The 21,144-nt window shown below is 45.9% G+C and overlaps 1 protein-coding gene across 1 annotated transcript in view; it reads right to left on the reverse strand.

The window, feature by feature from the left end:
* Positions 1 to 21,144, reverse strand: part of FHAD1 (forkhead associated phosphopeptide binding domain 1) — a 131,213-nt gene that overhangs the window by 70,617 nt on the left and 39,452 nt on the right. Inside the window, exons 6-8 of the mRNA XM_055139446.1 lie at positions 20,600 to 20,709; positions 7,427 to 7,657; positions 3,556 to 3,679 (exon numbers count right to left, since the gene is read on the reverse strand). Of these exons, the coding sequence (XP_054995421.1) occupies positions 3,556 to 3,679; positions 7,427 to 7,657; positions 20,600 to 20,709 (465 nt within the window). The remainder of the gene's footprint in view (positions 1 to 3,555; positions 3,680 to 7,426; positions 7,658 to 20,599; positions 20,710 to 21,144) is intronic.

Here is a 21,144-nt window from a genome sequence, read left to right on the forward strand (position 1 = left end):
AGAGTAGAACGGTTAACTTAAGCAGTGTTGGTGACAGGGATGGCTAGATTCCAAAGTGGGCCCAGATGGGGGCCGGAGTGATAGTACAGTGAGTTGGGTGCTTGTCCCGGTTCAATCTCCAGCTACGTCATATGGTCCTGAGCCTGCCAGGAGTGATCCCTGAGCACAGCCAGCTGTGGCCCCCAAAACCAATGTGGCCCGAGAGATTGCTGCCTCCTAGAACTCAGTCTCGTGTGAGCTTCCTCTCCATCATGATAGGAGCTGAGTTGTGTCACCAGAATGAGACTGATGCTGTAAAAGCGATGGCAGGTGGTGTTCATGTGGCTTCCTGCATGACAGGGCAGCTTCCTTTTCTCTCAGTTCACTCCTGAGGCAAAGCCAACAGCCATGTTTGTAAGACACCTCAGTGGCCCCAGTGAGAGGCCCCTGTGGGAAGGGATGAGGGCTTTAGGTAAGAGTCACACAAGTGATCCCCTCTGGGAGGGCGTCATCTAGCTGCCACCAAGGCTTGACTGCAGCCCATGAGTGCTCATGAGCCAGAACTGAGTCCACCCACGGACAGTAGAAACAAGGGCCAGGAATATTGCTTCAGGGTTCGAAGCCTGCCTCATGAGCTGGGGGAGAAGGCAGCTGGGATAGAAAAGGGATCACTAAGTCAATGATGGTTGGAGGGATCGCTCGGGATGGGAGATGTGTGCTGAAAGGAGATAAAAGGCTAAACGTGATAGCTTCTCAGTATCTGTATTGCAAACCATAATGTCCAAAGGTAGAGAGAGAATGCTGGGGAAACTATCTGCCATAGAGGCAGGGGGAGGGCTGGGGTTGGGGGGGGGGGACACTGGGGATATTGGTGGAAGAAAATGTGCACTGGTGGGGGGATGAGTGTTTGATCATTGTATGACTGAAACTCAAACCTAAAAGCTTTGTAACTATCTCACAGTGATTCAATAAAATATATATATATAATCCCAGGGATAGTTTAAACAAACAAAAAACCACAAACAAACAAACAAAGAATATCACCTGACACCAGTGAGAATGGCATATGTTAAAAAGTCTGAAAATAGAAAAAAAAAAACCCTAAGTCCTCCCCACCCAGTCCCCAAATTCCTAACAAAAAACAGAAACTGGGTGTTAAACTTTTTTTTTTCTCCAATAAACACGAGGTGGTGTTTCATCCCGCCACATTTTGGGATGACTTGTTAAGTAGCAGTGGGTGCAAATGCATGACTTTATGATCATGTTGAAGAAGAAGAGGAGGAGGAAGAGCCCAAACTGCAGTGGGAAAAACTGTCTTGGGTGGTCCTTTTCTACTTTCTGCTGGGTGTGTGGTGGTGGTTGGAGGTGCTCAGGGCTTACTCCTGGCTCTGTGCTCAGGGAACCATACATGGTGCCGGAGATCGAACATGGCTTAGAGGGTTTCCCAGCAAGGGCCTTAGCCCCTGTGCTTTCTCTCTCCAGCCTTAGGCAGTTCTTCTCCTGGGCACAGGCCAGGCCCGGTTTCAGTGGTGGGCGCTGACCAGGAAGGAATTGAAAATAGCATTTCAGAAGTGAGTCCGTTTTAGGGCGCAGCCGGGTTACCTGGAAGTGTGTGTATGGGGGGGGTGGTCTCTCTGGGGGCTTCTCTTCAGGATCTCAGGTGGGGTAGGAGCCAGTGTCCACCTCGAGCACTATTTCTCAACTGGTGCTATGTGGGCTCCCTGTGCCCTCAGGATAGTCCAAGAGGACCAGGTGAAAATTACAGTTGGGGGTCATGGTGTGAGATGGGGGGACCAACTGGTAGGATGGATCAGAGGGCACAGGGGGGGGAAAGGGGCAGAAGGGGCATCTGCAGCAGATTCCTTGCCCATCCCAAGGCCTCTCACTCCGCCTGGTGTGAGCGGGGAGAGGCCGCCGGCTCTGCTCCTGTCCAGGACAGCTGGGGACCCGAAGGGCCTCACTGCACACCCCGGGGTTCTCTCTCTGAGCACCTTTGTCCTCCCTGGCACTTTATTTTAAATACAATAAAACGGTTCCCTGGCACTCCATATGGGCCCCTGAGCACAGTGCCAGGAGTAAGTCCTGGCTTACTGATGGGAAAATGACGTTTAATTATTATTCTTTAATGACGGGGGTGGGGGGGTGGGGGGATATGACCGTTGCGTCTGATCAACAGCCCTGTTGAGATTGTCCTCCAGGTAACACCCCAGGAGGGGAGGTTCTGCCCGGCTGGTGGGTCTCTTGCTCTGTTGAATCCAGGCTCCATGCTGCTCTCAAGAAGAAAAGGATTGGGGCTGGAGCGATAGCACAGCGGGTAGGGCGTTTGCCTTGCATGTGGCCGACTCGGGTTCGAATCCCAGCGTCCCATATGGTCCCCTGAGCACTGCCAGGGGTAATTTCTGAGTGCAGAGCCAGGAGTAACCCCTGTGCATCGCTGGGTGTGACCCAAAAAGCAAAAAAAAAAAAAAAAAAAAAAAGGATCCTTTTCCTTGACTCAGCACTTCCCGTGGCTAACTGGAGGGGGTTAGGGGTGGTGGCAGTCATCTACTTTGTGCCACAGACTGAGGAGTTGGCGAAGGCCCTGCCGAGCTTCGCACCTCGATGAACCCTGTGGAGTGAGTTACCAAAATTCCGGCCTTTCAGTTCCCAGGGCTCCCCCTCGGGGCAGCTGACTTTTCCTGTTGAAATTCTTTCAGGTATGGTTCAAAGCACCACGCCTTACCCCCCACCTCCCAGAAAAGAAAAATCAAAGAAAAGAACTATCCAGAATGTTCCCCCCACAGCCCTTTGGAGCCCTCCCTAACCCTTCCTCAGCATGGCCAAGCAATCATGCATTTGGATCCACTGCAACATAGTAAGTCACCGCTGGATGACAAGCAAATGCCCAACAGACCTTGGCCATCCCAGTATCTGACTCTGTCCCTTCAGTGTGGGAAAGAGGCAGTGGGGCAGTGAGGGGTGATCAGGGCACTTAGGGGGCTCTGGCAGTAAGGAGAAGGTCACTGTCACTGTCACTGTCATCCCGTTGCTCATTGATTTGCTCAAGCGGGCACCAGTAACGTCTCCATTGTGAGACTCGTTGTTACTGTTTCGGGCATATCAAGCTTGCCAGGCTCTGCCGTGTGGGCGAAATACTCTCGGTAGTTTGCCGGTTTCTCCGAGAGGGGCAGAGGAATCGAACTCGGGTCGGCTGCGTGCAAGGCAAACGCCCTACCACTGTGCTATCGTATTTACTGAAATCCCTACCAAAGAGAGCTCCGTGGACTGTGCAGGTTGTGTGAGAAGATCCAGGAGTGGGTCTCTGGCACCACACAGTCTCCCCTCCCCCCTGTCTCCAAGCACCTCTGGGACTGACCCCTGAGCACAGAGCTGGGAGGGAGCAGCTCCTGAGCACTGCAGGGTGAGCTCTGCACACAGCCTGCCCTCCCAGTCCAAGTATTTATCGGGATCAAATTTGAGCCAGGTCCTGCCCATGAGAATAATAAATTCTCGGGCAGATGAGCTGGGCTCACCGAGCGAAGGTGCCGTGCGTTGACTGGGAGGTCGCCCTGGCTCGCCCCCCTCCACAGAGCTCACCTGCAGTGAGCGCATGGTCCTTCTTCAGGTTCTCGCCCTGGTTCTTCAGGCTGGAGATCTCGGTGTTCCTCTCGGACAGGCTCTGGCACAGCATCTGGTTGTAGCCTTTCTGCAGGGTGCTTATCTGAGGGAAGAGGCCACACGGTCAGAGGGCCAGCCCACGCCTGCATCCATGCTTCCCCAAGGCGGGACGAAGGTTTGCATCCATCTTCAGTTGGCGTTTGTTGGGGGAAGTCAAGAGTTTTTCATTTGAGCGAGTGGAAGGGACAGGAGGGCCAGTTCCTTCAGGGATCACCATTTCGTGGGCAATGTTGAGTGAATTATGATTTGCTCCTAAAAGGTCTAGAGTGAATGCTTTGCATGTGGGAGGTCTGGGGCCCATCCCCAGCACCACATGACACCCCACACATCATGAGTAACCCCTGTGCCTTTTAATTGTGTGTGTGTGTGTGTGTGTGTGTATGTGTGTGTCTTTAAGGGGGAGCCCATACTTGGCGATGCTCATGGGTTACTCCTGGCTCTACACTCAGGAATGGCAGTGCTTGGGGGACCATAGAGGATGCCGGGGATTGAACCCAGGTGGGTCACCTGCAAGGAAAACACCCTACCCACTGTGCTATCTCTCCCGCCATCCTACCACCCCCCCTCTCCCATACCTTTAATCTTTGGATCCGCCAAGTGCGGCTGTCAGTGACAATACCCAACTCTGTGGACTCTCCCTTCTAAGACAGACCGTCCCAGATTCCAGGCCATCTGATATTAACTGCATTCCAAGTTCAAAGGAAGAAAGAGGTGACTACAAAAGTAATTTCCTCAGTGATCACAGCCATCCTTTATCCCTCAGAGAATACTCCAGGGCGTATGCAGCATTGTTAAATGGAAACACCACGGATCCCGGCTAACACGCGGGTCAGGTAGCCTGGCCGCCAGATGGCGCTCAGAGTCCTTTTTTCTGGTTCCTCGGCACAGTCAAGGGGTCTGCATCCTTCCAGCTGCAGAATGAACAGTCTTACTGCCCCGAAGCACGGTGATTTCACACGCTTTCTGGCTCACTTTCTTACCATCGTGGCTCAAGTTCAGTTCTGTAACTTTTGGGACTTTGGCACTTACATTTTCCCCTCTGGGGCGTCTGGAAGCATGAGTGAAGGGGTATGTATGCATTAGCGAAGGGGTATGTAATAGAAGTTGGGGCCGCAGCCTCTACTCTATGTCGATACCTGGGCATGTTAAGTACTTTGGAAAGTTTGAGTGTAAAATGTTATTTTACCTCTCACTGTTTTCTGGTGGGGGGGCGGGGATGCAAGTTTCCCATAAGAGGTACTTGGAGTAGTTTTTTTTTGTTTTTTTGTTTTTAATAAATAAACATTTCTAGTTCTCAACTTCATTTGCAAGATACCAGAAGCACACCATAAAGTGACAAATTTCCAGGGGGGACAGGCAAGAACCCTTACTCCCCCTAAATATTCCAGTACTTCTGACAGGTAAGAAATATTTCAACCTACGTATCAGAGTTTCCAGATTTCAGATTGTGGGCAAATGGCAGAGAGTCTTCACACCTCTTCCTGACTTTTACTCCCCAAACAAATACCCATATTGTCTACAATTGGCATAAATCCCAGGGTGTTTAATGTCTGTTATACTGTGCAATAAAATGGGCACTGACTCGTAAGAAAGTTAATAGTGCTAGGAGGAGTGATTGCTTCAAGATAATCATTTCGCCGCTCATTAGCACAGGCAGGCAAGGAGCTCTGGGATGGGAGCATTTTCTAGTGAGATGGTAGCAGATCGAAGACCTCTGAGAGCAAATCGTTATGCGTGTGGCTTCAGGAGAACCAGAGAGAACGTGTAAGTAATCAGAACAATAAATCAGCCTGTCATGTGGCTTCCACCTCTCGCCAAATGCTCTGCATGCAGAAGGGTATTTAAGGAACTCCAGTGTGAGTGGATGAAACTCGATTTGAGTTTAGACCAATGGCAGCCGGATGTGCCTTGTTATAAAATACTCTCAGTTGTGAGTGATGATCAAGGGGAGGTGACAGGATGATGAATCAGAGCAATTATTTCTAGATAATTTCTTTGTAAGGATCCATTTCCCGAGCGATCACTCATCATTTTAAACAATACTCTGATTTGACCTGCTGACATGTGATGATATGAATAAATCATTCATCCCTGTCTGTTACCTGGGCAAGAAATGCTCAAGAAAGCTCTGAAATGGGAGAATAATTAAAAAGCATATATATGTATATATTTTATCTGGTGGCTATATTTGGCTCATATAAAGGAAAAGATGGTCACCCATGAGTTAGCTACATATCAAGAGGGCTAGGAAAGGTTCTCTAGGACCTGCTGCTTTTGTTGTTTTTCTAAATAATCAAAGTCAAGGAGCATCATTTGCTCATTTAAATATTAGAGCATATAAGTACTTATTTACTTCTTCTTCTTCATTGGTATGTAACTAGGAGAAAGCAAAGACCATGTCTCCCTTGTTGTCTGATGAGTTACCAGAGTTTGGGAGAGGACACGGCATAGGATAGGTACCCAACAAATATTTATTTGAATACATCCCTTAGGTACGGATGCATGCATGTATGAGTGGGTGGGAGGATGAAAGAGAGGATGTGTGGGTAGGTAGATGGATGAATAAATACACACACGAACAGCAGAGGTAGATGGGTAGGTGGGTGGATTGGGTAGGTGATGGATAGGTAGGTGCGTGAATTAGATGGATGAATTGATGGATGGGTGGATCGGTGGAGGATGGGTAGGTGAATAGGTGAATGGATACATGAAATACATGAATAAGATCAGTGGATGAGTAGGTGGATGGGTGGATGGTAGGTGGGTGGATGAAGAGAGGCTAGATGAGTGGACGGAGGGAGAAACAATTCTAACAGAATTCTGGAACTTAACTGATCGTGTCTGCCTTCATAGAACTTGTATTCTCCCGCTGAATCTTCTAGGTTCAACATACATCACCTTGTTCTTTCTAAAGGCAGCATTTCTAGGACCTATATTGTGTACTTTGAATTGGTTACAGAAGAGAAAGGCAGGAAACAGGGAACCAGAAATCAGAGCCCCAAGCATTATGCAGTGATATTGGAAATCATCAGCGGTCGATTTCTTTTCTTTTTAAAAATCAACTTTGTTGGGATAGAACTTACTTATGAGATTAACAGTCAATGCTAAAGTAGTTCTTAAAAAATTCCAGGTGGTAAATCGTTGTTTGATGAAATTCTCCATAAGTGAACCAGCAATTGACTTCAGGGTTCAGCAAAAGGGCTCAGAGTTTGGAACACTGGGGGACTCTCTATTCCCTGTCTAGCCAGTGAGTGGCCTCCCTCTCTCGTGGAGGCAGGTTGTGTGTGAGAGGTGGTCACATAAATGGCAGAGTTGAGTGGAAGGAAGTAGTAGGGTTGGTGAGAGCATGAAGTGTGCCAGGAGTGGGCTGGGGGTGTGAATGGCACCATTTTGTATGTGTGTATAATTTTGCACACCAATTGCTGTGCAAGCCGTAACAATTTCTGGACTTCTCTGAGCCAGCCTCAATCTCATCAACTGCAAAATGGTTTAAAGAAGCGAATGCATGGGGTTACAAACTTCATGCGCACAGGCCCTCAGTAGGATCCGAGGCTCCTAAATCTATAAATAAGCATCTCAGCACTTGCCCTGTGCTTCTACGTGGCAGGTCCTCAATAAAATTAATATCGACCTTCAAAGTCTAGTGGTCTGTGGAGTCCCTCATCCCTAGGCCTGTGCCCATGCTGACTTGAATACGCTGAATTTTCCTGAGGGCTACAGTGTCCCCTGGGCTCCCCGGAACCCCTGGTCACAGCAAAAAGGCCCAGACCGATGTGTCTCTGAGTCCCACCTGATTTTTCAAGCCTTGGATCTCTTTCTTCTTGGCTTCAATGTCTTCGTCCAGCATCTTCTGAGAGGCCTCCTGATCCTTCTGTCTGGAGCAGGCCGTCTCAGACAGCTTCTGATTCAGGCTGGCCATTTCTCTCTGCATACTCGCAATCACGGCATCTTTGTACTTGGATTCAAGCTCAAAATCTGAGAGACGGCTGATTTCTTTTCCCATCAGCAGAATGATCTCATCCTGGGGAAAGATCAGGTGGGAAGTTTATAAGTTGTGGGTCCAGGTGTATAGAAGAAATGTAGGGAAAATGTGCTGGGATTTCTTGAGGTGAGGGGTGGAGCTGAAGGCAGGGAGGGAGGGAAAAGCCAGATTTCAAAGGTTCTGATGACGAGTTGGAAAACCTCATAGGGACAAGTGTTTGGTGAAAATGTCTTTTTAGTACACAGACTCTTGTAGTGGGTGTTCCAAGTTCATAGGTCATGAAACTTTCCTTTCCCCTAAAATGAAACTTTCATATTGAGAACCACCATCCCACTTGGAAAACTTGGTTTCTAGAAAGCTTAATTGTAATCACTTTCATTTATAATATTCTTTTTTTTTTTTTGGTTTTTGGGTCACACCCGGCGATGCACAGGGGTTACTCCTGGCTCTTCACTCAGAAATTACCCCTGGCGGTGCTCAGGGGACCATATGGGATGCTGGGATTAGAACCCGGGTCGGCCGCTTGCAAGGCAAACGCCCTACCCTCTGTGCTATCGCTCCAGCCCCTCATTTATAATATTCTTGCCTCACATACTGGGGACCTAGAAAAAAAATAGTGAAACAACATTCTGTTTGATCCCCATTCTTACCTAAAATAGGGCTTTTAATTTTTTGGGGGGGAGGAAGCTTAAAATGTAATACATTCTAAGATACTTCTTCTTCTTCTTTTCCCTTCTCTCTATCTCTTTTGGTTCTACACAAGGAGCCTTATTCCAGGTGATGGAATCAGGAAGGGGATGGTGGCTTCCCTGTGTGGTTCATGTAAACGTCAGGCTGGAGGGAGGCCAGCAGACAGACCTCACCTCACGTAGCCTCAATCCAACCATCTGTCTTTCTAAATTGGAAGCTCCGCAGCTGAAGGAAATGTCCTAGGCTTCCAAAAACAGTTTAAACAAAATAAAATCAAACCAAAAACTTCATACTAGGTGTCATTATAAAATGCCAGGATGACTGGGGGGTAAAAAAAATCCCTAAATTGTTTCCAAATACAAAATTTCTGCTTTTAAAAGAATTCCTCCTCCTCCGACAGTTTCCCATTGGTTGGAAGGAGGTGAGTGGGCAATTTCTACGCCAGTGAATTGCCTAAAGAGAGGCTCTATGAGGGGCTGGAGCAATAGCACAGCGGGTAGGGCGTTTGCCTTGCACACAGCCGACCCGGGTTCGATTCCCAGCATCCCATATGGTCCCCTGAGCACCGCCAGGGGTAATTCCTGAGTGCAGAGCCAGGAGTAACCGATGTGCATCGCCGGGTGTGACCCAAAAAGCAAAAAAAAAAAAAAGAGAGAGAGAGAGGCTCTATGAGCCCTGCTCCCCTCCAGCTCCCTGACCTGACGATGGGCAGGGTTTTGGTCAAAGCCTGTCTGGCATTGCCCACTACTACCAAGGGTCTTCCTTTGTGTCCTTGAGGAGGCTTATGACAAACGTAAGAGGAAAAGCACCAAACATAATTTGTATTCTAGAGCTGCTCCTGTTTCAGCTGATTGCAAGTCACCCAAGCTTCTAGGCACCCAAGCCTCATGCAACAACCTTTTTTAAAAAAAATATTCCGGTAATGTTTATTCAGACACTGTGATTTATAAAGTTGTTCATAATGGACCTGTTTCAGGCATACTACATTCCAACCCCAACCTCAGCACCAATGTCCCCTTCTCTCCACCAGGATCCCTCCCATTCCCAAGCCTACCCACTTGGCTGGCATATAACACATTTATTTCATATTACTTGACCCAATAAAACTTAAAAGAAATGACAAATGGAATTATCAGACACTAAATCAATAAAAGTCAATTTGTGATTAACTGCTCAATGTTTTTAACCTTTCTCAATCTAGTAGAGAACAACCACACGCACCCTTTATAAGTGACATACCCAATGCTGGATGGTGAGAAGTCAGTCTCTCCTGACCTTTAAAGGAGCTCTTTTAAAGCTTGTCAGACTGGTTTCAATGCTACAAATTCCCTAAGCTGTTGCCTGTCCATGAAGCTCTGCATATTTCCTTCAAATCTTAATGGTAATCTAGCTGGACAGAGTATTCTTAGTGAGGCATTCATTTCATTGAGTTTTTATACTGTATCCTTCCATACGCTTCTGGCTCAGAGTCTCATTTGATTGGCTGTATATCTAATGAGCTTTCCTTTGTATATAAGTTCCTTTTTCTGGATCTTGCTGCCTTCAATATTCTGCCTCTATCTTTGGATTTTGTTATTTCAAGTACAATGTGTTTTGGAGTTTTGCTAACTGGATTCTCACTGGGACCCTTCGGCTCTCCTGCATCTTCGTGCCTGTAATCCTCATCTCTGGGACATTCTTATCAATGATTCTTTTGACTGTTGTTTCTTCATCACATCATTTGCCTTTCTGTTCGTCAGGGACCCCGATGATTCTTACATTGTTTCTCTTGAACCATCCCATACATCTCTAGTCTGCAGCTCATTCCTTTTCAGACTTTTTCTACCTACCGCTGTTTCCTAGAAGTTTCTTCCTTCTCATCTTGGAGCTCCTTTATTCTCAGCTTTTTTTTTTTAATTGAATCACCGTGAGATATAGTTATAAGCTTTCATGCTTAAGTTATAATCATATGATGATCAAACACCCATCCCTCCACCAGTGCACATTCCCCACCACCAATATCCCCAGTATACTCCCCCTTTCCCACCCTACCCCTGCCTCCATGGCAGACAATATTCCCCATACTCTCTCTCTGCTTTTGGGCATTATGGCTTGCAACATAGACACTGAGAGGTCATCATGTTTGGTCCATTATCTACTTTCGGCACACATCTCCCATCCTGACTGATTCCTCCAGCCATCATTTTCTTCTTTTTTTTTCCAATTGATATTTATAGGTTTTTTAAAAATTTAGTTTATTGAATCACCATGTGGAAAGTTACAAAGTTCTCAGGCTTATGTCTCAGTTATACAATGCTCAAAAACCCGTCCTTTCACCAGTGCCCATATTCCACCACCAAAAAAAAAAAAAAAACCCAGTATACCTCCCACCCCCTACCGCCCCCCTGGCATAACTGATAAATTTCACTTCCTTTTCTCTTTATCTTGATTACATTCCATATTTCAACACAAAACTCACTACTGTTGTTGGAGTTTCAACACAGAACTCACTATTCTTGTTGGAATTTATCCCCCAAGAATACGGCCCTATTGACAGGGAAACATTTGATAATTAGTTTTCCACTGATGAGAATGAAGAGATATAAAGTTTAGGATTTCTGTATTTTAGTAATTAAGTCCAGGGAGATTTAAGTTGGAAAATGAATCATTTTCCTTCCTGGAGCAGCATGGAGCAAAAGCTTAGTTCACAGTCTGGAGACATGGCTGCACGTCATATAGCTGGCTCTGGATCCTGCTCGTTCAACAGCAAAGCGGCTGTGCAAAGGCATGGCCACCCGGGTCGAATCTCGGCGGAGCTCGAGCTGGCACCGGCCCCGGCCCGAGACTGCCCAGGCGTCCCGCTGTTTCAAGTTCAAAGCACATTTTTCTTTCCGCGCTACCAAGTTCATATCTGTTTAAAAGTCCCATAAGATCAGCCATCATTTTCTTAGTGATCCCTTCTCTATTCCATCTGCCTTCTCCCCTCCGCTCATGAAGCAGTCTTCCAGCTATGGGGAGATCCTCCTGGGCCTTGTATCTGTGTCCTTGGGTGTCAGCCTCAGGTTATGTTATTTCATACTCCACAAATGTTTTCTCGGCTTCTTAATGCTGAGAGCTTCTATTGACTTTATCATCACCTTGCATGTTCTTCATTTCTGACTTCATTTCATCGAGACTCATACGTTCTTGTGCTTTGCTACTTATGCTATTGTTTCTTCGAACTCACTGAACATCATCATCATAGTGTCACTAAAGACACTGTCTGAGGATTTTATGGTATTGCTTATGTCTTTGTGATATTGTTTTTTTGCTCATTGATCTTGGTCTGCTTCTATGTCTTTTCCCCACTAGTTTTCTAGTGTTCTTGCTGTGCTGGGGGTGAGTCTTTGCAATTAACCCCCTCGGAAGATACTGAGGAATTAAGCTGAGGTTGCTCTCCTTCTTCTTTGCCCATCCTGAGATGGTGAAGCAACGAGCAGAAAGTTAGGCAGGAGCTGTGGTGTGGGCCCTTAATATGGTGGAGGTTGCTGGGACCCACACGGTAGGGAGTTGCAACAAACTTTTATTGAGCAACTACCATATGCTCCCTGTGCTGGGGGACAGGAGTACAAAGAAGCCTGCAGGGATAGTGGTGAATGTTGTGGTTTCAGCCTTTCTGGTGAGGACTCAGTTCCCTTCCCAGGGAGAGCATTTGCCCTTCCCTGTAGGGAGCCATCTTACAGAGCTTGGCTCTTATCGTCTAGCCAAGCGGAGGCTGCTTGGGATTCCTGTGATCTTATCATTTCACCATTTGTCTCACTAGCCAACGGCCATGCCTGATCGGCATTCTACTACTGTTCCTATGGGAGTCCAAGCATGCATACTATACCACCCCCCTCCCAGCAGAGAGGTATAAGTATTGTAACTGCAGTGAATAAACTCTCTCTCTCTCCCTCCTCCTCCTCCTGGCTCTGCGTCAGTTCATTCAGCTGTGTCCCCTCCTTAGCCCCACAAAGGGTCCTCCCTGCTGGTCAGGATGGGACCCCACACTTCCCTGTGGTCTCGGCAGGACTGGGCTCACCTGGGCACTGGGTCAGCATGGCACCATGTGCCCAGGAGCCACGCTGGCCAAATCAGAGCTTTCTCAGAACTTCCAACTCTTCCACAGGAGAGACATCTGGCTCCTTTTTGATCAGGACCTTTATTTACATTGAAGAACTCTTATTTACATTTACATTAAACTTTATTTACATTGAAGCTTGCATTTGCCTTTCGTGACATGTAAAGCCACCTGTTGCGGAAGCCAGACTCAAGGGAAGCAGAGGGGAGAGCAAGGGGGTGCATTCTAACAACCTCATCTCAGCTCCTGGGTCTCACCTAAAGCTAGTGCACCAGAAATTTTCCAATGAGAGGAGTGGAGAAACGCTGTTTTCCCTTCCTTAAAACACATCTAGGCTAACTTGTTTTGCCAATTGTGACTTGCATTCTGAGGTGACAAATTGGGCATCAACAGTTGAAAAAGGGTGGTGGTGGGTTGGGGGTGCAAGTGCAGCTGCGTAGTATTTACAACTTAACTAACAAGTAGGGTGGACTAAAACTCAAACACCTAAAGAAACTACGTTACATATATAAAATGCAACACTCCTGGCTTTAAGAAAGGATAAGGGCCTGAGTGGTAGTACAGTGGGTAGGGCAGTTGCCTTACACGTGGCCGACCCAGGTTCGATCTCCCATATGGTCCCCCAAGCACTGCCGGGAATAATTCCTGAGTGCAGAGCCAGGAGTAACCCCTGAGCATTGCCAGGTGTGAACCTTCCTCCCCCCAAAAAAAGAAAAAAAAAGATTAAAAAAAAAAAAGAAAGGACGAAATCATGCAATTTGCTACTAGTGGATGTATCTGGACAACATCACGCTGAGTGAAGTTAGGAGGAAAGGGACAGACGCAGAACAATCTCTCTCCAGGTGGCAGCAGCTCCCAGCACCCTGCGGGCAGTGGGCGGGCTGCAGCAGCACTCCTCCAGCCCCGCAGGCTCCATCCACCAGGTTTTCGGAACTCCCCGCCATTGAACACAGCCCCTGTGAGCACCCCAACCCGGATCCAGGATGGCAGCAGCTCCCAGCATCCCTTGGGACCTCCAGTGCTGCAGGGGGAGTGGCCTCCGTGGCAGGGGGCGTGGCCTCCGGGGGTGGCGGCTGTTCAGCATGTGAGGGGCCCCAGTTATTCTCCCCTTTCCCAGCACTCTCAATCTCCATTACCTAATTATGCAGAGAACATTCTGGCTATCTCAAACAAAATGGGCCAGTAGTCCACTAGCCCATTCTAATCTCACCAAAACACCAGTGAACACAAGAAACTGCACAAGCTTAATACAAAAGAACACATCTTGTGAAGCTTCACTAGAGACCTCACATAAGTCCACAGAGGAGCACATAAGACAAAAGTAGTATTCTAGAAGGGAAAAAAGGCGACTGCTATCAATCAATTGAGCTCATCCAGAATCCTTCCTTGCAATGAGAGGGGAATACCGATAGCGAATTGGAAGGTCCCACCCCCCATACTACCATTACAACATGAAGAAACAGCGAAAATCCCCACCACGAGGAGAGGATGAAGAAAAGAGTCCAGAAGCCTCAACAGGGTTTACCCACAAATACAATCTCTCCAATAAAGAATTCAGAGATGGAATGTTGAAGATGTTCAATGAACTCAAAGAAACGGTGGAACAGGCATCCAGTAACTTAAAAGAGGACATGAAAGAAACAGTGGAACGGACAGCTGAGAAAATGCAGGAAGAAATGAGAGCAGAAATAAGAAAAGCTACAAGAAAGCTACAAACATAAGTGTCACGAATAAAGGATTTGATAGATGAAATTAAGAACTCAGTGGGTGCCCTCAACAGTAGAATGACCCCAGCCAAACACAGAAACAGTGAACTTGAAGATGAGCCACAGAAAGCTTACAGGGAACAACACACAATGAGAAAAGACCTCAAAATAGCTGTAGGGCGAATCAGAGTCCTAGGGGATGAACTCAAGAGGAACAACATAAGAATCATTGGAGTACCAGAAGGACAAGGAGGTAACCCCAATGAAAAGCTACAGTTAAAGCTATCATCTCTGAGAAGTTCCCAAAGCTGGAGAATGCAGGCATCCAGATCCAAGCAGCCTGAAGGGTGCCAGCCAAAAGAGACCCTAATAAAAAGACTCCAAGACATATCATAGTCAGAATGATGGATGCCACAGATAGAGACACAATACTGCAAGCAGTAAGGTCAAAGAAGGAAATCACATACAAAGGAGCACCCCTTAGATTTACAGAAGACTTACCAGAGGAAACCTTCCAAGCTTGAAGACAATGGTGGGATGTAGTGAAAAAACTCAATGAAATGAATGCCTCACCAAGAATACTTTATCCGGCTAAACTTTCACTCAAACTCGAAGGAACGATACACTATTTCATGGATAGACAACAGTTCAGAAACTTCATAGACTCAAAACCAAACTTAAAAGAAGGACTAAAGGTGCTACTGTAAGAGAAGAAAAGTCCTACAAGCACAACAAACCCCTACAGAAAGATGGCACAAAACCCCATGATAATAATCTCTCTCAATGTCAGTGGTCTAAGTGCACCATCAAGAGACACAGAGTGGCAAAATGGATTAAGAAACTGAACCCAAAATTTTGCTGCCTACAAGAAACACATCTGAACAGTCAGAGCAAACACAGACTCAAAGTCAAAGGACGGAAAACAATTCTGTAAGCAAACAACTCCCTTTAAAAAAGCCTGGGTGATCATACTAGTATCAAACTGAAGCACAGATTTCAGGTTGAAAAAGATTAGAAGGCCATTTTTTAATAATCAAGGGATATGTACGGCAGGAAGAAATCACACTCCTCTGCATATACACTCCTAATGAGAGACCAGCTAAATACTTAAAACAGCTACTAATAGATTTTAAGGAGGACATTGGGAGCAACACAGTAGTAGTTGGAGATTTCAATACTGCCTTATCACCTCTGGATAGATCAACAAGATTAAAACTCAGCAAGGAAACACTGGCTTTGAAGAGAGAAAGAGAAGAGAGAGAGAGCTAATAGGTCTATACAGGGCTTTACATCCCCCCTCAAAAGAATACACATTCACTGGGTCACAAAACATACCTCAATAGAATCAGGAAGACAGAAATTGTATCAACTATCTTTTCAGACCACGATGCACTGAAGATAGAAGTTAATCACGCACCAACGCAGAGAACCAAATCAAACATCTAGAAATTAAACAACTCAATGTTGAACAACGAGTGGGTCACGGAGAAAATCAAGAAAGAAATCAAAAGGCCATGGAAACAAATGAGAATGAAGATACAAGCTACCAAAATCTGTGGGATGCAGCTAAAGTCATATTAAGGAGAAAATTTATAGCTCTGCAAGCATTTCTCAGGAGAGAAGAAAGGGCCTAAATAAACAACTTGGCTTCACAAGCTCAAGATCTTAGAAAAGGACCGACAAAGGGGCCCAAACTAGGCAGGAGGAAGGAAATAATAAAACTTAGAGAAGAAATTAACGACATGGAAACAAAAAAAAACCAATCTGAAAATCAATAAAACCAAGACCTGGTTCTTTGAGAAAAAAAAAACAGGATGATAAAGCACTAGCAAGACTAACAAAGAAAGAGAGAGAAAACCCAATAAACTGAATCAGAAATGAAAAGGGAAACATCACAACAGAAACCAAGGAAATTCAAAAGATCATCAGAGACTACTTTGAAAGTCTGTATGCCATGAAACAAGAGAACCTAGATGAAATGGATAAATTCCTGGATTCCTATAATCTCCCAAGGCTGAACCAAGTAGATTTAGAATACCTGAGTAGACCTATTGCTATCAAGGAAATTGAAATTGTAATTAAAATTTTTCCCAAAAACAAAGCCCAGGTCCAGATGGATTCACTAGCAAATTCTTCCAAACATTTAAAGATGACCTATTGCCAGTTCTTTTCAAGCTTTTCTAGGAAACTGAAGAAACAGAAACCCTCCCAAACAGTTTCTTTGATGCATATATCTCTCTAATATCAAAAGCAAAGAGAGACGCAACCAAAAAAAGAAAATTACAGGCCGATATCCCTGATGAACAAGGATGTGAAGATCCTCAGCAAAATATTAGCGAATAGATTTCAACAACTCATCAAAAAGATCATACACCATGACCAAGTGAGATTTGTTCGGGGGATGCAAGGATGGTTTAACATTTGGAAATCAATCAACATAATTCATCATATCAACAAAAGAAAAGATAAGAGCCATATGATCATATCAACAGATGCAGAGAAAGCATTTGACAAGATCCAGCACCCATTTATGATGAAAACTCTTACCAAAATGGAAGAAACTTTCCTTAATATAGTCAAAGCCATCTACCACAAGCCCATGGCAAGCATTATCCTCAATAGGGAAAAACTTTTAGTTTTTCCTTCCCTCTAAGACCAGGGACATGACAAGGATACCCACTCTCACCACTTCTGTCCAATATAGTACTGGAAGTACTTGCAATAGCAGTTAGGCAAGAAAAAGATATCGAGTATCCAGATAGGAAAGGAAGAAATCAAGCTCTCACTATTTGCAGATGATATGATATACTACATTTAGAGAATGCTAAAGCCTCTACCAAGAAGCTCCTAGAAACAATAGACTTGTATGGCAAAGTTGCAGGCTATAAAATCAATACCCAAAAGTCCATGGCCTTCCTATAAGTAAATAATGAGAGAGAAGAAAGTGACATGAAAAAAGCAATCTCATTCACAATCATGCCTCAGAAAATCAAGTACCTTGGAATCAGCTTAACTAAGGAGGTAAAGGACCTGTACAAAGAAAACTACAAAATGCTACTTCATGAAATAAAAGAGGACATGAGGAAATGGAAACATATCCCCTGCTCATGGATTGGGAGAACTAACATTGTCGAAAGGGCAATACTCCCCGAAGCATTATACAGGTTCAATGTGATCCCTATAAAGATACCCATGAAATTCTTCAAAGAAATGAATCAAACACTCCTGAAATTTGTATGGAACAACAAACCCCCACGAATAGCTAAAGCAATTCTTGGAGAAAAGATGATGGGAGGCATCACCTTTCCCAACCTCAAACTCTACTACAAAGTGGTAATAATCAAAACAGCATGGTATTGGAACAAAGGCAGAGCTACTGACCAATGGAACAGGATTGAATATCCTTACACACACCCTCAATTAATTACATGATCATCTAATATTTGATAAGGGAGCAAGAAATGTGAAATGAAGCAAGGAAAACCTTTTTAACAAATGGTGCTGACAAAACTGGACAGCTACATGCAAAAAAAAAATGGATTCAGGCCTCTACATAACACGATGCACAAAAGTCAGATCAAAATGGATTAAAGACCTCAACATCAGACCAGAATCTATAAGGTACAATGAAGAAAAGATCGGCAGAACCCTCCACGACATTGAAGCTAAAGGTATCTTCAAATATGACATCCCACTGACCAAGCAAGTGGAAACAGAGATAAGCAAATGGGACTATCTTAAACTAACAAGTTTCTGTACCTCAAAAGAAACAGTGACCAGAATACAAAGACAGTCTACAGAATGGGAAATTCTGTAGATAAGGGGTTGATATCAAGGATATACAAGGCACTGATTGAACTCTACAAGAAGACAACATCCAATCCCATCAGAAAATGGGGCAGTGAAATGAATGGAAACTTTCTCAAAGAAGAAATCTGAATGGCCAAAAGGCACATGAAAAAAATTCTCTTCATCACTAATCATCAGGGAGATGCAGATCAAAACAACTATGAGATATCATCTCACACCACAGAGACTGGCACACATCCAAAAGAACAAAGGCAACCAGTGTTGGCGTGGATGTGGGGAGAAAGGGACTCTCCTTCACTGCTGGTGGGAATGCCGACTAGTTCAACCCTTTTGGAAAACGGCATGGACATTTCTCAAAAATTAGAAATTGAGCTCCCATTTGATCCAGCAATACCACTTCTGGGAATATATCATGGAGATGCAAAAAAATCTATAGTAGAAATGACATCTGCACTTGTATGTTCATTACAGCACTGTTTACAATAGCTAGAATCTGGAAAAAACTCAAGTGCCTGAGAACGGATGACTGGTTAAAGAAACTTTGGTACATCTACACAATGGAATACTATGCAGCTGTTAGAAAGATGAAGTCATGAAATTTGCGTATAAGTGGATCAACATGGAGAGTATCATGCTAAGTGAAATGAGTCAGAAAGAGAGAGACAGACATAGAAGGATTGCACTCATTTGTGGAATATAAATAATAGAATGGGAGACTAACACTCAAGGATAGTAGAGATAAGGACCAGGAGGATTGCTCCACGGCTTGGAAGCTGGCCTCACATGCTGGGGGGGAAAGGCAGCTCAGATAGAGAAGCAGCCACCAAGTGAAGGGTGTTTGGAGGGGCCGCTATGGAAGGGAGATGTGTGCTGAAAGTAGACTATAGACCGAACATGGTGGCTACTTAATACCTGTATAGCAAACCACAACACCCAAAAGGAGAGAGAGAGTAAAAGGGAATATGCCTGCCACAGAGGTGGCAGGTGGGGTGGGGAGGGATGCTGGGATCGCTGGTGGTGGAGAATGGGCACTGGTGGCGGGGTGGGTACTTGATTATTGTATGACTGAAATGTAAGCACAAAAGTTTGTAAGTCTGTAACTGTACCTCATGGTGATTCACTAAAAAAATTAAAAATTAAAAAAAAGAGCAATCTCTCTCATATGCGGGATACAACGAAATGTAGTAGGGGAACAAAAAATGGCCACAGGCAACATAAACTGAAGACTGGTCTTCATAGGACACTTACCATGCCAGGGGTGGGGGGTGGTGATAGTGGTGGTGGAAGGAAGGTGGGAGGACCCTGGGACAGTGTGCGGGGGGCGAGGAAGCTGGCACTTGGGTGGAGGGGACATGTGGGAATGTTTTATGCATGAAAATCTTATCATTCATCGTTTTGTAAACGATGCACTGCCTAAAATAAAATGTAAGAGGAAAAAAATAAATAAAATTTAAACACCTTGCATCTGGCATCAAAGGATTTGCCTCACCGCCCTATGATGGGGCTGTCCTCCATGACTGATTTCCCCAAAAATCTGTCCCATAGAACCTGGAGGGAACTTGAAGACCACCATGCTGTGCAGGTGCTTAGGATGAACACCACTTTCACCACGCCAGGCATAGGAGTGAGGCCACTGGACATCACCCACCCGACCACTCCTCCAAGCCAGCCACGGGACTGCAGGTACAGATGTGAGGCCAGCGCTACAGGCAGAAGTACCCTGCAGCCCAGTCTACAGATCCTAGGAAACAATTGTCTCAAGCTGCTAAGTTTGGGGGCAGCTTGTGAAGCCATCACAGTCAAAGTGTTCTCATGGCATTACGACTGGCACCACATGCCAAGGGGCAGGTTCCCAGGGGTTGTGCTCCTGTCGCTGCTGCAGGCTCAGGACCTGGTGCTGATGGAAGCTGTTAAAGCTGTTAGCGGACTGTTTCTCTAGCGGGGAGCGACTTTCCCAGGATGCTCGGGGACCTGTTCAGGTTAACTCTCTGCTTTCACTCTCTGAACCTCCCTCTGAAGTTGGCGCTTCTTCCAGGTCCCCAACATCCTCCCCAGCCCTGATCTGTGCTCCAGGATGAGCCCGAGACTGCTGTGAGGAAGCTAGGAGGGCCAGCTCGGATACATACTCCCGCCTGGTTGGCATCCCAACTCGGCCTCTCGCACTGTGCCGTCGTGGTCAAGTCACCGGACCTCTCTGAGCTCCAGATTCCTCATCTATTAAAGTCTCTTTCAAAGTTGGCAGAGAATACACAAGTGAATGTCAAGTGCACGGGAGAGAGCTGCGTCCATGGCGGGTGCTTGACACCCTGTGTCTGTGGATCTCATTGTCTGGGATCAAATAAGGAGGCCCCTGACTTTGGGTGAAAGTCTTGGGAGTAAGAGGTGGCTTCTGGGTGGGAGCAATAGTCCAGTGGGTAGGGCACTTACCTGGCACCCCAGATGGGCCCCCAAGCATGGCCAAGGGTGATCCCTGAGTGCAGAGCGAGGAGTAAGCCTTGAGCATTGCTTGGTGTGGCCCAAAGCAAGAGGTGTGGATTCTTGGAAGCAGAACAAAAATAAAAAAAAAACAAGCAAGCACACACACACACACACACACACACACACACACACACCTCAACAAAACAGAAAAACAACCTCCCAGGCCTTAGAGAAGAACAAGGAGAGAGGCAGCGGCAAAGGTAGTCGTTCTGTTCTCACCTTATCCTGCTGGCCCAGGTCCTGGTCCATGTAAATCTCCGTGGTGTGGGAGGTCCCGGGAATCCCCTCAGCCATTGATTGCTCCGACAGGCCTATGGCGCCAGTCCACACTAACACACAAGACAAACAGAGACCACAAAGGAGACCTTCAGGGCCTCTAAGATTTTGCAGAGTATTTTCACATCAACCCTCACAGTCATTCCCCTCTAAGGTTTGTAGCGTGGAGTAAAAGGTGTGAAAGCAGTGCAGAGGCACTGACAAGGAAAGAGCCAGCTTCCCTCTAGTCCGCTGTGCTGGGTCACGCTGACATGTCCCTTTCCAGGCTTTTTTTCTTTCTTTCCTCTGCCATTTAGGCTGATGAGTCATTCATGCTTAACACTGCGTGGACAGGTACCCATCCACAGATGTAAAAACCGCTACTCCAAGTCTTAGTCTCCACCTGTGTGCCTTTGCACGCCCATAGGCTCTGCTCTGAAGGGATACTGGAAATGATGTGAAATAACGAGGCAGAGCAGGGGTTGGCACATTCGACCCTCTGCCTGTTT

This window comes from Sorex araneus, chromosome 5 (assembly GCF_027595985.1).
Source record: "Sorex araneus isolate mSorAra2 chromosome 5, mSorAra2.pri, whole genome shotgun sequence".
Classification (NCBI taxonomy): domain Eukaryota; kingdom Metazoa; phylum Chordata; class Mammalia; order Eulipotyphla; family Soricidae; genus Sorex; species Sorex araneus.